Genomic DNA, 17911 nt, shown 5'->3' with positions numbered 1-17911 from the left:
ACCTAGATAGGACTTTAGTTTCACTTTGTATTGTATTTGTGTGTGTGTGTGTTGTTACAAAAAGTTTTTGTAATCCCCGAAGATGTCTCTGTGACGGAGATGAAATATTGGAAGTATTAAAATTCGTTTTAATCCTTTCTCAGTGCTGTTAATATTCCATTAAACCTCTAACATGAAACCATGTGTTACATTATCAACTTTTTGTAATTGTTATGGCCATTTTTATGAAAGAAACTAATTCTTGATATTTCAAGGTAGTAATTTATAAAACTAGTCCCATAACAACTTTTGCATGTGTTTACAGTATGGTAATCTTGCTGCTTACGATATTAAAGCGTTTTACCTCACTGACATTACATTGTTTTATAGGATGTCTCTGGTCACCCCAACTTTATCAACTACGGGATCGCATACATGTAATGGAGGTGTTGCCCAGGCAGCACTCTCTTCCACCCAGGACGGAAGCGTTCCAGGCAGTGATGTTCTCAGATTAACAGAGAATTATCCCCCCGGTATCTACGGCTGGAAAAAGAGATGTCTGTATATGCTTGTAGTGCTACTCCTAATGGTTGTGGTAGTCAACATGTCTCTCACTATCTGGATTATCAAACTGCTGGATCTAACTTCCGTAAGTACTGGGTTTGCTTCAGAGAATGAGATTTGATGCTATTTATGATAATTTGTTATGAGGACAACACAAGATGAGATGATTACGTTAATGCTAAGTTTTATCTTATTGTATTTATCTAACATTTTGTGTTTTGTGTTACTAAAAAAAAAGTCTGATACGGAGGCGAAGGATTTTTCTCCGGGAACCTAAAGGTTTTCTTCCCTCAAACCACACAAACAGGTCCCGTGAACACATACATCTACACACATCATGTACTCGCCCTTAGAAGATGCAGATGAGTGGCAAGTCAGCTGCGTTATAATTGCCTAAAAACCCCTAATTATGGAACTCAACTCATCCCCAACGGAAAAGAATGAGATGGATGGATAGTTTCATTTAATGATGACTAGCGAAGGGTAAATAATGTGGATATTTCTCTCAATTTTCAAATGAATTTTCAAATTCATCAGAGTTACTTGTCATTAACTCAGAGCCTCCGCAGCTCAGTCGGTATAGACGAAGCCCTTTGGTCGGAAAGCTTGGTTCGATTCCCGTTCAAGACCTCACGTCTTGGACGGGAATCGAACTTTCGTCCAAAAAACTCTTTCGACCAAAGGTGAGTTAGCCAGTCTCATACGGAGGTAGGGTTTTTCATCCCCCAGAACCGGCAAACCGGCCCTCATCTACAGACATAGGAGACATTGGGCCAACCACCTTATCCTCGAGACGGTCAAATAAATACTATTTAAATAGTATTTATTTGAGAATTTGAGAAATAAAAACTGAAACCACAAAAATTTAATAAAGATTTACAATGTTTATTTTTTGAATTCCAAAGCATTAAAAAATTGTAGCTAATATCATTTCGGTGTCTAAATGAGATTATAAATTCACTTCTAACTTACACTTTTAAAACCTGGAAACACTTAAGTCACCAGTAACAATTGTAATATTATTTTAATATTGTAATAATTATTATTATGTTTATGAAATGATCGCTGAGTTGATGAAAATGTCTGCAAAAAGTTATGTTTGGCTATTTTTCGCTAAATTGCTAGAGATTTTTAGAAATTAGTCGCTGCTAATATCGAGTACACTTTTTTTTTTTTTTTTTTTTTTTTTCTGTTTCAGGAAGGACCGGGAAAACTTACTATTGTTGAAGATGGCATGAGGGTGTCCAGTGACGTGGAGTTTGTGGAAACTTTATATGCCAAAGACATTATATCGCCTAAGGTAAGGACATAACAAAATGCATTGCCAGAGAGTCTAAACGGTGTGTAAGTAATCTCATATTCTTCAGTTTCATCTATGAAGCATCAAGATCATTCCTAATTAGCAAATTTATGAAACGCTTTTTTTTGTTGCATAATTTACATTATTAAGGTTTCTGTCAGACTCAGTATTTTGCCACATGTACATTAAAAAAAAAAAAATTCATATCTTCTTATCCAGATCGATCACAATAACTTGGTCTTAAATAATTCTGAATGTAATCTTATTGGAATTTTTAAAATTCCGATTATGTTATCACTTTTTTTATTATTGTTGTTGTTTCGTTAAACAAACAAAGAAACATGCGTTTACCATCTTATTTATACAAAAATAAATAATGTGATGTCAGTTCAATTGGTTTCATCTACTGTTACATAAATCGAGGCATATGAAATGAATAAATCAACAAATAAATAAATAAATAAAACACAGAGATATTTCTGAACATACAAATCAGCGATTAAAAAGTATTCTTTATTTCTGCTTAAAACATAAAAAGCTGCTATAAATTTTGTCATAGCAATACACAAAGTCTATCTTAGATTAAGGGCTTTCTTAGGAAAGAAGCATATCAATCATCTCGACTGATGCTCAAGTATTTTCAAATATCTAGCTCCTGGAAATTATAATTCTTGCAGAGTGAGATTTGCATTCTTGACTACTCTTTTGTTATTCATAAAAATATGACATAAAGTGTGGCCAAATCAAAATCCCTTTCAGGAAGAGTGAAAACAGTGTTCTTAGATACAGCTGGAAATTTTTTGTGCTATTTCCTACGAAATAGCACAAAAAAATTGCACAATTCGCTTGCAATTCACAAGCGAGAGAGAATAAAACTTACTGAAAAGACAATAATTTTACAATTTTTGCAGATTTCGTAAAGCAAGCTTCATAATCCTAGCACAATCATAGCACAAAAGAAAAGAATTGTTATTGAATCAGGCATTGTATTTCGATCACGTAAATAACGTTTAAACATTCTGTTTAAGAATGCTACAGAAATCAACTTGGAAGTTTTTTTAGAATTGTATCTGGCTCGTTCACTATTGCGAAATGGGGAATGGGGTTTGCAGTTGTTACAGCCCGGCACAATAATCTGTTGTTATTTTTTTCTTATTTCTTATCTGTTCATCTCAGCCATGGTGCTTAGACTGTTTATGCCCGCTTACCTGATTACCTTGAGGAGATCGAATTTAAATGTCACTTGACTGACCCATACTATTTTGAAATAGGTGTTGACATGACATATTCATTGAAAACATGATTCATTGTCCAACACTATGTAATGATTTCTTCTCTTAAGTCCTCAAGACAGGGCTTTGTGCCATGTGAATTTTGTCTTCCTCTGGGTCTTGTACCCACCATAGTGCCCTCAAATACTAGGCGAGGAAGTCTGTCCTGTTCCATTCGCACAATGTGACCAAACCAACAGATGTTTTTTTTTTTTTTAACTGTATTAAGAATTGTTGAGTTGGAGATATTCACATCTTGCAACACTGTGCATGCATTAGTCTTATGTTCTGTCCAATGAATTCTGCTTATTTTCCTGAAGAATTTCATTTCAAAAGCTAACAGTTTCCTCTTTGCTTCTCTTTTTAAGGTTCAAGTTTTTGCCTCGTAGAGAGCTGTTGGTAGTTTTATACTTTCGTATAATTTTATTTTTAGAGTTGTAGGAATTTTGTTATTTTTCCAAATTTTATTAATTTTATTCATCATTGACCATACTATGGATTAATTGGTTAAAGCAATGTTAAAACGTTTGATCAGAAATATGGCATTCTGCTAAATAGATTTGCGACTTTTAATATTTGTGATCTATATATTACTAATTTATCAAAAAAAAAAATAGGTCTCGAAATCAACTATCGCCATAAAGCAGAAGTGAGGGACATAAGTCGGAAAAGATCAATGTTTTATTATTATTATTATTTTATTTGGTCCCACTAATAAATTTGCACACAGACAATTTACGAGTAGCAAGAGAAATTACGCTGAAGTTTCACGTGAATATAGGGGACAGTTGTTTCACTCTGAAGCAACTAAGACTGAAAAAAAAGATGCATATATTATGTCTTTAAAATGTGTAATCTGACTAGTTTTGGTTCCAAGCATGGCAAAAAAAAAAAAAAAAAAGTGTCAGTGATGAAGAAAGATAAAATCGGGGTGTTCATCCACATCAAGGACTGATTAGAATATTTAAACTGTAAGGCACTTATTCTTGATAATATAAGGGTGTCGATGAAGTGGAAAACTCAAGGACTCAGGGCCGGCGGAAGCGGACCTGCATTGAAGGCGGGTGCCACACCAAGGTGGGCGTCGTTTCGAAGTGTTAGTATGAAGTTTCATTCTTTCTTTAAATTTTTGTAAACGAATTAAGTAATAATAATTAGGTAAGTCAATATAATTGCTGCAAATTGAAAAACAAAAATTACAAGATTACAAATTTACAAAGTTACAGTTACAGATTTACAAAAAATTCTTGTAAATTCTTTCCACATGATTATGACAAAAATAAAAATAAATTTCCGTTTGTTCGGGGACGCTCATTTCAGCTTTGCAGCGGGCGATGTCCAGTCTAGCGTCGTCCCTGCAAGGACTGATTCCACATCAAAGACGGATTAGAATATTTAAACTCTAATGCAGTTATTCTCGACAATAGAAGGGTGTCGATGAAGTGGAAAACTACCTGCATATTAGTTACGGATCTGCTTATGAAGGTCATCCATAGAAGACACTTCGGTAAAGTGTGGTCGTGATGTATTTTCAAAGAGCTTATGAACACATTAGTGTAAAATGCTGCACGATAAGTGGGGAAACAGCGATTCGGAGTAAGTAACGATTATTGCCTGTTTTGTGTTGTTGCAGACTAACTCTCGTCCCCATACTATAGTCAAACTGTGGAAGTACTCCAAATAATACAGCTTAAGGACCAATGTCATGCTCCATATTGTCTTCTGTATGTAGTCATCAGTTCAGAGAACGGTTCCTCGAAACAAATCGATTACATAATTAATAAACAGACCTAAGTTGATACCTTCTTGCTCTCATACATATTTTCAAGCAGGAAATTGCACATTGGAAACAATAGATGATTCAAAAGTCATCATTGAAAAAAAAAATAATAATATTATATAACGAAATTTGATCAATAATCGAAAAGTAATAATCGAATTTTTATAAGAACAATCAAATAGTAACTAAAACTTTTAGAATATGCTGAAAAGTATATTTTTTTTCAAGAGTGCTTCATATTCAACTATAATTTTATTTTAATTACAGGATCAACCTTTGAAGTTTGAATCTGTCAGAAACGTATCCATCATTGCCAAAGATATGCATGGAAACGTCAGAAACAAATTAACTTTAAGTAGGTAACGTATATTCTAATTTCTAAATACTTTAATAATCGCATTTGATTTAATTATAAAAGAGGTGATAAACTTTAAATAGGTACTTAGACTGGAATTCAACTTTCTGGTTAGTGTGAAAATTTCAGGCAGGAATGTAAATAGCGACACTACGTAAATTGTTCAAAGTTGGTTCTGTGTTGATGAAGAAAAGAAGCGGAAATCAGGCAATGGATGTGGATTAACTTGAAGGAATGTACGAGTATGTTTTCCATCCTGGTAAAACCACTACAGTTGTCGCGAAATGCATATTCCATAGTCTATCATAAACGTGGTTTACACAAAATAATGTGGCTTTGAGTTTGCAAGATGAAGATGAAGCAGAAGTTAAAGCATTGAAATAACAAATCTAACAGAAAAATATTTCCACTAAAAACGTTATCAGGTGATGATAGCAATACTTTTCTCAACCAAAGTGACTTCTCGTTGTACTTTAACAGAAGCACGATGCATCTGTCGAATTCAGGAAAGCGAAATTTCCCACATTGTAATAGAACAAGAGTTCGACAATCCCACATTAAATGTGTGCAGTGTATGCTAACTTCGAATTCCATGATAGTCCATTTCTTCTTATTATTATTCTTTGCAGAAGCCGCGGTAACATAGATGCCGCCTTATACCGACTCAGTAAAGGCTTTCATGTACAGAGTGTCCACAAATCTTTACCCTGATTATAATATATGATAACTTTTCAGTGGCTACTTGAAATGGAACACAAAGTTAGACTTCAATGCATAACATATAGAAAACAAGCAATGAACAACTTCAACATGTGCACCGCCGGTAACACGTAAAATATCCAAGCGGTAATCAATTAACACGCCACACATTCTCCAACATTTGTTGTGTGACTCCTTCAACTGCATTTCTGATGCGCTGTCTCAAGGTCACAAGGTCTGGAACTGGTGTTGTATAAACAAGATCCTTAACATACCCCACCCCCCAAAAAAGAAAAAAGTCTAGGGGTGTAATGTCCAGTGACCTCAGGGTGGGTCATGGGACTGGACCATCTCTGCCAATCCAGCGATTCGGGAATTAAGACGTTTGCGAACATCACGAGACCAATCAATGGGGCGGGGGGGTTCTCCGTCCTGTTGAAAAATAACATTTAGCTACATCTCCTGTAGCTGGAGAATAGCATAATTATTGAGCATGTCTAAGTACACATTTCCATTAATTTCTTTTTCAAGAAAGAAGAAAGGGCCAATCACTCGATCATGCATTAGTCCACACCACACGTTGAGTTTTGGACTAGCTCGAATGTGCTCTCTTATGGCATGTGGGTTTTCAGATCCCAGATCCTTACATTTTGTCTGACTACTCCACTCACGTGAAATGTTGCCTCATCAGAGAAACAAACACCCTGCAAAAAATCATTATCCTCATCGATGCGGTTCAAAATGAGGTTAGCAAATTCTTCACGCCGTGGACGATCATCTGGCTTTATCTCCTGGACAATTTGAACTTTGTAAGCAAACAATTTCAAACATTTGAGTACCACTTTGTGGACTGTACTCCTTGGCATTTGAAATTCTAGTGAAGCTCTTCTGATTGACTTCTGCAGTGACCGGGTTAAGGCAGTTTGAACTGCCTCAACTGTCTCCTCGGAAACCGATGGTCTACCACTGCTTGTTCCCTTATGAACTGAACCTGTTTCTAAAAACTTTGTCTTCCATGACTTAATGAGCTTGACATCAGGTGGGTTCTTTCCATACTGTGCCCTAAGCATTGGCTGCATTGTAACTGGAGATTTTGTTTTTGCTAGCCACAGAACACATGGGGCTTTTTCCTGTACTGAAGCCATTTTTAAAGAAAATCATCAGCAGCGCTCCTGGTGGTAAAAGCAGTATACTGAAGATACTAGTATGGAAACTTTATGAGTGCTCAAGTTTACATGTAACAAAGTTTGTTCAGTTAGTTTCATTGTTGAAATATTATAACCAGTTGAAATCAGGGTAATCATTTGTGGACACCCTGCATAATCAGTTTCTAAAAATAATGACTCATAGATTAGATCAGTTTCATGTACCAGCAAATAATCTATCTAGGTTGTTGTTGTGATGGTAGATAAAGCACCTCGTGCACAGAATGTGAAGTTACTTTGTCATTGCTCCTTTCACTCTGCCACATCGGACGTGTTACAAAACTTTTGGCGAGAGAGATTGAGTAATGGCTTAATATCGCCACTAGGGAGCGCACTTGTCGAAATCTACTGAAAACACTAAAATAAAACGTTTCTATTCTAAAGTAAGTTTCTGTATCCCCGCAATTCATTGCGAAATGTGTACTTTTTTATTAGTTGTAATACTTCCTGACTCGTTTTATGTAACACTATAAATCAGAAATTATTTTGTACTAGCAGCAAGAAACAAAAATAACTTTTTTTTTGTTATTGTTTCAGTTATTAAGTTGTTCTCTCACCTATTTAGAAATTTGCCATCAACTGAAATTTATAACCGAAATCGCTGCATTCTGTTGAATGTTGATCATACCTTCTTGAAGTGGCTGGTTGCCAAGTAACGAAAGCTAAATCAGGTGTGGTGTGTCACTTTATTTCTAGTGTATGCTAATCTGTCTACTTCTGAGGAGGAAGCTCTACCACTCTATAAGACTATTTCATTCGCCTTCATTTAAAAAGCTGTTATATAATGGAAAATGATTGGAATGATTCCATTTTGAGCAATGAAGAACGATACTTCATTGCTAGGAACTTCAAGAGCCAATTGCCGCAAGCCAATTTTTGGATAAATTCTAATGACTTTTACTTCGGCTTCTTCGCTGTTTGTTTACAATCACTGGAAACCCCACTTTTTGTTCTAACGATATCTTTTAGAATTAGGCCCAGAAATTTGCTCTCTGTAAAATGACCTATCAGTCCATCCATAAAGCATTTAATATATTTCAGATTACACATTAACTGCTATTTTTTTATTCAACATTTTCAAAGTTAATTTTGATTAATCATATGTATGTCAAAAGACGTCATTTTTCAGAACAGAAAATGATTTAAATACATTTGTAAATATATTAAGCTTGAAAACATTAATTGATTTACTTATCCAGGTGAAGCTGGATTGGAATCCGTCAGCAGTTACTTCTTGGTAAGAGGAACTTTAGGAAATATTTTGTTTCATGTGGATCCTAATGAGGTTGTGGTAGCGGCTGGCAATCTAGTGGTGTCTGGTAAGTAAAGAATTAATTTATTATTTTATATATGTTTACAAGCACTTACATATTAGACATGCTTATCCCCAGCTTTGTTATTAAAACTAGATGTAAAAATAGTCGTGTATTGAATAAACTTAACATTTATAATCTTCAGATAAATTTTGCGCACGATATATTACATTACTGCTCTTCAGGGATTTTTTTTTTTCTCTTTGAAATTATGATGACCAAAGAGTACTATTTGAAGTTCCTTCCCATTATTGCGTATAGACGCCTGAGACTAGAATATTTATTGTTTTATGAGAATTAAAAATTTTAATTCTCTCTCTAGGTTGATAAGTATGGAAATTGAATTTTTGATATAATCTGTGAACAAGTTATAACATGAATGAAACCAAGAAGTAAGATATTTACAGCTGTTTAAATACGAAAATTAATTCGAAATAATAAAACTAACTAATCTTATTAGTTAATATGAGATAGCAGCAGTTGTCTGTAGTACTCTCCTCCCTGAATTCCTATTAAAATCAATGATGGTCTTGAGCACGCTATCTATTTCTGATTGGCTAACGGTGGAGATTGATTGTCTCCATTCTCCAAACGTTAGATGAGCTAAACGACCTCACCTATTCCTTTTAGGAATAAAATGCATTAGAAGATATTGGTTAACTGTGCGTCTTAGAAATAGTATTTGATAATGTACAGTTTCCCAAAAGTTTGCTTGAGAAAATCACTCATGAATATTTGTTTAGAGTTAAAATACATGTAATAGAAAAATCCTCTTTAAGTGAGTTATATTTCATTGCTATTATTAATGAAACAATAATAAAATTTATTATTTTATTATTATCAGCAAGTTCTTGCAATTTGGAAAAGGCTACAGAAAAGATTACAAAATACTTTGATAAGCCTTTTGGTTTTTAAGAAAGAAAGGAAAGAAACGAAACGTCTGGTCAAGATGTATGTAATGTGAAGCAGATTTGATATTTAAGAAATGTTAGTCTAAAGCGGATAGCCAAGGTTGCTAGTGACAACGTGTTGCAGTTTATCCAGTCGTTGTTTAGTTTTCCCAAATTAAGTAAATTTCATGGTTTTGAGCGACTTTTTTGCTTCCTGCAAATAAAAAATCGACCTCGAGAAAAGAATTGATTAAGAGAATTGAACCCTGTATTCTTTACGGATAAACTGGTGACTGCTGTTTTTTCCTTGTTTAAAAGTTCTCGTCTAGAGCAAAGAAACTTAGAAAGAAAGTGTATGAGATTTTGTGTGATTATTATTTTTTTCTGCTTAAAATGGCTTGTTTCATATCGTGGTTTCATTCTTCAACTTCAGAGGTTTTATTAATATATATATATATATATACACCATAGTTGGAACTTCGTGTCCGATCTAGTATGAGGCGAACTTTTAACAGGACTATTTGTTCTTATTGTGATGTTGATGATAATGACGATGATGATGAATTAGTCTTATACGGAGGTGGCGGAGTTTTTCCTTCTGGAAACTCGGTTTTTTTTTATCGTTAGGAGAACACAAACCGTTAGGAGAACACAAGTAATTTGCAATATATTATAGAATTATCTCAGGTTTTTATTATTATTAATAATAATAATAATAATAATAATAGAAAAGATAGTAGCTCCTATAATTGTGATATCCAAAAATAACTAGTCCAACCCATTTTATCCTTCGCTATTTAGGTTTACTTCAAATTTCACTGTCATTTACAAAGTGAAATCTCAGTAACTTTAACTTGAAAAACATGACTTCTAAACTCGAATAAAATTGACCTAGTCTAAAAAAAATAACATAATTATGCTTTTCATATTTAGTTTAAAAATAAATAAATCCCCTTTATCAATGAATTTTAAAGGTAAAACTTTATGAAGTTTTTAAGCATTTAAGCTTTTCTTTAATTTTAATTTTAGCATGCTATCATGGTAGTAGGTAAGGAGCTTTAAAAGTCCCTAAAAATAGCGCAACTCGCTAAGTATGACTAAGTAATTAGAAAGAGATTCCAGCAAGAATAAGATCACAGATGAAAAATAATGATGACTTTTAGCATATTCATTTGCTGCATTGAGCAGAAGTTAAAGTGATATTTTTCTAAATTTTATAAAAATAAATAAAATAAATCCTCCGATGCCTTTAATTCTCCAAAGCGTGTGGCGAGGAAGCTTTATCTCCCAACGTTTTTAAGATAGGTAGAGAGAGAGAGAGATTTAGTCTTCATCTTCACAGATGAACTCACGCTGTCAATCAACCAATACTTTTAGGAAAGAATACAGCAGACAACTGTCTCCACCTCGTGGTCCTGAATTCATTTTATTATCTGTAATAGAGTGAATGCTACAATCGGTTTTCTTGAAGTGTAGAGTTAAAAACCCTTATTTCCGGAAGGGGGGGGGAGACCCTACTATACCTCTGGAACCGGCTGATCAAAGTCTTAGAAAAAGTTGCTTTAGTTGGCGACTATAATCACACATATAATGGTCTCTCTTTCTCTCTCTTTGAAAGCCTAGCACTATGGAAGCAAACGATATTTCCACAGGGCTACACAGCCACAAGATGGCGGTATGTGTCTGTTTACTCTCAATCTTGAAAGTCTTGGTTCATTAACAGCTTGAGCTCACTACAACATTAGAGAAAGCTGAATGATGGAGAGTGGTTGCCGACCTTCTGCAGAAAGTGTTTGGAGTCAAGAAATCTGCCTTCTCCCGTTAGAGAATAAAATATATTACACGATTTATTTCATTTTTAGAAATAAAATTTAAAAAACATCCCGTTAATGATACTTGTACTTGAAAATTTCTCTCTTTTTTTTTTCCTTAGATTTATTTATTTTTCTACAAATACTTCTACCATTTCATTAAATTTGCATTCACACCTCTCTGCTTACCACTAACTCTGTTCAAACCCGACAGTGGCTGCCCAACATTTTTTTTTTTCACCATCCACTTACTAATCCATCGATCCTACTTCTTCTCTTTTTTTTTTTTTTTTATTCAATTCGTCATGGACATTTACGATTGTTTTTAGATGGAAGAAAAATTTCATCATCTGGTGTGAGACCGCCAGCTTACCGGAGAACTGAAGTGGCTTGAAAAAATTCCATGTTTGGTCAATAGTAGTGTTACCCGGACTGTGTAATAAATAAATATACAAAAAATAAAATAAAATAAAGAAAAATCCTTAGCTCACCCACGGTACGAAAGTATTACAGGGTAAAAAAAAAAAAATTATGGCGGGAACTACATAAAGAAAAAAGCAGCTTTTAATGAAAAGCTGCTTTTTTTTTTTTTTTTTTTTTTTTTTTTTTTGGAGATATTAGCTTTCACTTATTTAAAGAAAGGTGTTAACTGTATGGGCGTTGTGGCTTAGTTGGTTAAAATGAATTCCTAAACATGAAACCCAAAACAGCGCATATCAATCTCACGCGAGCTGTAATACCATCCCCTCAGCACCGTGAGATTGAAAGAGGACAAATAAAACAATCCCATGTACTAAAAAAAAAAAAAAGTATTCACATTAACCCTGAACTTAAAACATTCTTTTACAAAGTACACCACGCCTGTTTACCCACAAAACTATGGTGCATAGGGAAAGGCATTCCACTGCACCATCCAGCCAAATGTCATTTTTGTCCCCCAACCAGAAACACTACACCACATAATGCTCTACTGCCCTCATACGTCAAAAATATGGAACACCGTACAGCCTCATACACAACACAAACTACCCATCACAAAACACACACTCTTCTGGCTAAATGAAGGACATATTAACAACACTACAGCAATAATCATCATTTCAGCGATGTATGCTATCTGGACCTGCAGATGCGATAAAGTTTATCGCAGAGAAGCAGGCCCAGATATAATTACAAAGCTGAACAACTACTTAAAACAAATCATTACAGACACTATACACAGAAAAAAGATTACAAGAAACCAATGGCGCAGAACAGGTCTCATAACAGAAGATGTTGATGAACAAGTATTCAAGAAATAAAAGACCCACCGTAAAACAAGAAATCAAGCCCATCCCCTATATACGCATACATACAAGAGATAATGATGTAGCAATAACCCAATTAATGATATACAGCCAAAAATATATGAAAGAAACTATATGTATAGAATATGTATAATAGGTAAAATAATTATATCTATAGAATATGAACGATCATATGTAGAGAATATGTATTATATGTAAAGTAGTAATAGATATGTATATGTATGTGTATGTAAATGTGTTTATATGTATATACATATATAAATATGGTATATGGAAATAGAATTTCAGTTGTCAGATTAATTCACAATGTAAAATCCGAACCTGTATATATTAAAACAAACCTTACATAGGCTTGTTTTTTAAGTGTCTCCTAACAAGAGATACTAACGTAGATCGAATCCCATATGTAAGTGGAAATATACAACAAAAATATATGAATATCATATAATAGAAGGAAATATGATTTATGAAAAGAGATGTGACTGTTAACTTAAATTCATAATATAAAATTGAATGGATACAAAAGATATGTTATATTAAAAGATAAAAAAATACTGCTCAGCTCATGTTAAAAGGACTTTAGTAAGAAGCAGACACTGAGCAGATTATGATGTTAAAAAAAAATACGGAAGAATAAATTGTAAAAATATACATATTGCTAAGATATGAAAAAATGTAAATCAAAATGCTCAATAGAATAAGCATTCTATGTACATGTGTATATATATTGTAAATAGTTGTACATATATTTATTTTGAATGTACTTAGATGCTTTGGTGTAAATAAAATATAATTAGTTGGTTCAAGTGCCTATCTAGTAAACAAGAGATCGTGGGGTTCGAATCCCACCGATGCCAACTGAGTTTTTCTTCTCTGGTTGGATTTTTGAATCTTTTAAAAAGCATGGATGCCAGTAAAGCCTTCCTCGAATAATCTACTAATACTCTCATAATATTTAACACGTGAAACTTTGTTATGAAATGAAACACGTGGAAATAAAAGGAAAATAGGAAATATTAATAAATAATTTCATAAATCTATAATCATTATTTTCTATTCAGTAACCTATTTGAAATGCGTTTTTCACGATTTTTAAAAGTAGAAATCGTTATTATTTAATATAAAATTCTGTATTTCTGAAAAATTCAAACGATTTTCTAATTAAATGTCCACTCACATAGAAGTTTCTTCGAGTTTTACTGGCCCTGCTAGAAAATTCAATTTTTCATATCTCTTAGCATTTAAGATACTCCTAAGTATATGAAATATATATATATATATATATTTTTTTTTTTTTTTTTTCCAAGCCACTTTAGTGGATGGGATTGCGATCTTAGTGTAAAAAAGAAAATTGTGTATTCTCTCAAAAAACCTTTATGTCACCGATTCGAACCCAGGCTCTGTTGGTTAAAGTCTGTCAGGATAATGAGGATAGCAATGCTCTCAGTTTGTACTTTGCTTTGCTTTAAATGTTCATTTTTCTACAGTTCAACTTTTCTGATAGCGAAGTCAGCTTTTCGCTAGATTTTGATAGTTACAACACCAAATGTCTTCCATTTTTTTTCAAGTCAAGAGGTATGCTTATGAATTTTCTATGTGTTTGCTCTACTAAAATCCTAGTATCAAAAAGGGCGATCCTGTGATGGTTGGATTATTGTTTGCATTCTCCTGTTTCAAATATTTGCGCTGAAAGCTTTCTGTAAAATAGTTCTCATAGGTATTGTTCTTTATTTACTTCTGTTCAAAAGTGTGCAAAGCTTTCCGAAATTTAAAAAAAAAAAATAAGCATAATTTTTATACTTTCATCGAAATTTCCACTTTCCACTTCTGATATATCAAACTTTTCACGTCAAATAACTGCCTTCATAGCTCAGTCAGTAGTAACGATTTTCTTTGGTTGAAAGACCTGGATTCGAGTCCTGTCTAGGACGCAACGAATCTTTCACCAACTAGCCAGTCTCGTATGAAGGGAAACCTGAATTTTTATTCCTGGAATAAAGATGGGATAAGAAAGATGTAAACAAATGATTAACTTGTCGATAACGAATTTGAAACAGCTAGAAGTAGACTTGTACTGTGACCAAATTTTAGCCCTACTCGCTCTGGTTCCTTTTTTAAAGAAGTCGAATTTTATCCAACTCTGCTTCCATCGTTTTCGCATACAGATGGTTTAATTGCACCATTTTCCTGGTACATTCTAGATACTCGATATCCTCTTTGAATTAGTGTCTTACAGAGATGATAGACATATCGCATATCGTCCATTTTGGCTGCAAAATAGTCTCCTAGTCCGGATGGCATTTATCAGATTATTCTGAAAGTTTCTATTCTGAGTTTACTCGTATTCTATACGAGTAAACTCTGAATGCTGTAAGTTCACTTTTTTTTGGGGGGGGGGAGGGGATATTTATCCTGTAGCTTGAAATTTTTGCTACACATACCGGCGACCGAATTAGAAATATTTATTTACTTCGCGGAACTAAGTGGTTTCCGTATAGTCATACGACTGTTAATACCAGTCCTCTTCAATTCCCTGCACATAATTCGATGAGGGAACCGTTTTCATTAAATGCTTCCGTCAATTGCTGCACACAGGAAGTTCGTTTGTCCTTACAATCTTCTCAGACGACGGCGATCTCATTCCTAATGTCTTAGGACCACAGTTCCCACAGTAAACAATTTATCGAACTCTGAAAGATCCTTTTTTCTCATTACGATCAACATTGACGATTACTGACCAACAGCATTCTTAAATAGTCGCCTAGAACACGTGACCAAGTATTTTGCATATACGCTGCGTAAGTTTACATCTTACATCTGCATCAAGGTTTCTAATTGATTGTCCGGTACGTGTATATTTCATGTATTCCTGAGAAGGACAACAAACATTTATCAACAAATTACCATTCTATATCTCTCACTTCAGTTCTCTCTGCAGAAATAATGGATTAATGGAGAAGAAATCTATTGAATACAGTATACTTCTACGCCACCTAAAAACTTACATTATGAAATGATTAATATGGAATTTTTCCATTGTTGATCTACAGAGAGAGAGAGAGAGAGAGAGAGAGACGTTACTGATTACTCAAGATCTTTAAGGAATTTGATCCGGTTTGAGGCCTATTAAGTAATAAAATAAGCTCTCATCTTATGAAACATCTGCCTTTTGTAACTGCGTTGTCAGCTTTTCTCTTCTCGTTGAACATTACATGTAGTTAGATGGAGAGATTTTTATCCTCAAATTTCAACAAATATTGGGATACCACAAAAAACACCGTTCCTTCACGTTTTTGAATCCTATCTAAGACACGATAAACCATTATAAGGGCTTAAACCTGAAAGTAAGGTAGATGATCTCTTAAACTATATACACTATCTACCAATCCAGACACCGCTGTTATTTGAAGTTATGGAACATTCTAGATTTCTTAATAACATAAAAACCAGTGTACAGATAACAGGAAACAGTATTTCATCGTAGAAGTTGAATACAGGTGGTATGGCAACACGACGTGAACTTAGTGACGTCAAGAGAGGTATCATGATTGGCTTCAGTTTGGTTACTTTTGGATGCTCCGATCAATACTGATTTACATTATTGTAAATATTGTAAATTACATGATTTACATTTACACTACATTACTTACAAGAGACAGCGAGCAAGTGCATTATCAAGTCATATCCTCTTCTCGGCTAATCCTGATGATGATAACCAAAGTCACAAAGTCTGCTGGGAAAAATCTACAAACATCTTCCGTTGCAGTGACGAAATAGAGAGAAAAATTGTGGAATCGAGAGAAATCATCTTCAATCCTGTTCATCTAAATAACAACTTAAGCTACAACCTCCCGGATAGTCATTCAGCTGTAATCATGTACTGGCGTTCACGTGATGCAGCAAGCACGCACTCTTCCAACAATGCAACAAATGAAAGAACAGCTTCAATTACAACTACAACGTTTTAATGCTAATTATGTATAAAGACTGTCTATGTTGTTCATAGTCTTTTAACCCTCAATGTTTAGTGTTTTTTCTTTTATAATGTCACCTGAAGAAGGCTGTTACAGGCCGAAACTAGTAGTGTGTTTATATTAAAACCTTTTTAATTAAATCTCGGTTCTAGTCATTCAATTTTTTTTTCATAAAACTATGTATGTTAACCGAGTCAATGATCATTCTGTCATATATATATATATATATATATATATATATATAAACATAATTTGTTTCTAACATTTGAGTTTAGCGTTTCTTGTAGAAACGCTAAACTCTGATCTTTCTTGGCTGAATATATCCTATGTGTGTTGTCTCGGAAATTATTTTTTTTTTCTCTCTGGGCATTACTTTGCCTCTTAACAAATATTAACTTTGTGCAAATAGCGTCAAACCTTGAAATACTGTTCTTACATTTGTTCTAGCATCCGAGCTCTCTAAAAATCTTCGCGGTAAAGAAGCGATTGATGACCGGTCTCTCAATGAGTTACCTCCCTCTCTTTCACACAGAAGTCCGTTTTTAATTCTTGTAGGACCTCAGTAGCTCATTCGAGAGGATCAGGCCGGGATTCGAACGTAGATTTCTTCAGCTTTGCGTTAAAACCTGGGTTCGAATCCCATCTAGGGCACAAGTAACTTTTATAAGAGATTTTTAACTGCGGTATCTAGTCTTATTGGGGTTTTCATCTTATTAAAAAAGCAAATCCCATAAAGCACATGTATAATGGCTGGTTTTCACAATTCGACTCGGTCACCGAACAATGCCTATTCGTTCATTGCCCAATTTGCTTTTTTTTGGAAAAAATCTTTCTTTATATGTATTTATTTCCTAAGCATATTTTGTCCGCCTTCTAGACTTTCCGTCCCCTAAGATAACCTAACTCAACATCTGTTATTTGTAATCATCTCATCTTAATTAAAAGAAAGAATTTTTTTTCTTTCTTTACATAAAGCCAAATATTTAAGTTACAGAAGAAAACTGTTGAATTTGATCCTGCCTGCGTGAACAAATACAGTACAATTAATTTTTTTATTTTCATGATTTAATTTACGAAATATAAGAATATTAATTTTTCTGAAACAATTTCTACTGGAAATTACAAGCAGATTTTAGAAGTTTCTTACGTTAGATATTACTTAACTCTATTATAACTAAGATATTAGATATTACTTGTAAATGTTTACAATATTTATTATAAATAATTATTTATCTATGTACGAAGAATTATTATTCTCGAAACAAATATTATTAACAGAATCTGGAGGACTTCGTCTTGAAGGATCACTGAAAACTAATTTAGTGAGAGGCAGTTCATCTCGAGATCTCAAGTGAGTTAAAGTGATTATTTATTAATAATTGTATTATTTACTGAAAGAGTTAATAAAATAGATAAAGAGTATACAAAATTTGAGTTGTTTCTATCAGGAGCGTATTCTGGAA

At 33.7% G+C, this 17911-nt stretch overlaps 1 protein-coding gene across 1 annotated transcript; it reads left to right on the top strand.

Moving 5' to 3' along the window:
* The first annotated feature begins 370 nt into the window (after positions 1–370).
* Positions 371–17803, top strand: LOC150106667 (zeta-sarcoglycan-like). The gene is made up of 5 exons (XM_090393450.1): positions 371–628; positions 1742–1843; positions 5162–5249; positions 8353–8472; positions 17727–17803. Exons 1-5 carry the CDS (start codon positions 371–373, stop codon positions 17801–17803), a joined length of 645 nt encoding a protein of 214 aa, XP_090249576.1.
* The last annotated feature ends 108 nt before the right edge of the window (positions 17804–17911 follow it).

This window comes from Typopeltis vanoorti, chromosome 5 (genome assembly GCF_054136105.1).
Source record: "Typopeltis vanoorti isolate ZY-2024b chromosome 5, IOZ_Tvanoo_1.0, whole genome shotgun sequence".
Lineage (NCBI taxonomy): Eukaryota > Metazoa > Arthropoda > Arachnida > Uropygi > Thelyphonidae > Typopeltis > Typopeltis vanoorti.
This window is presented reverse-complemented; position numbering and strand designations above follow the sequence as displayed.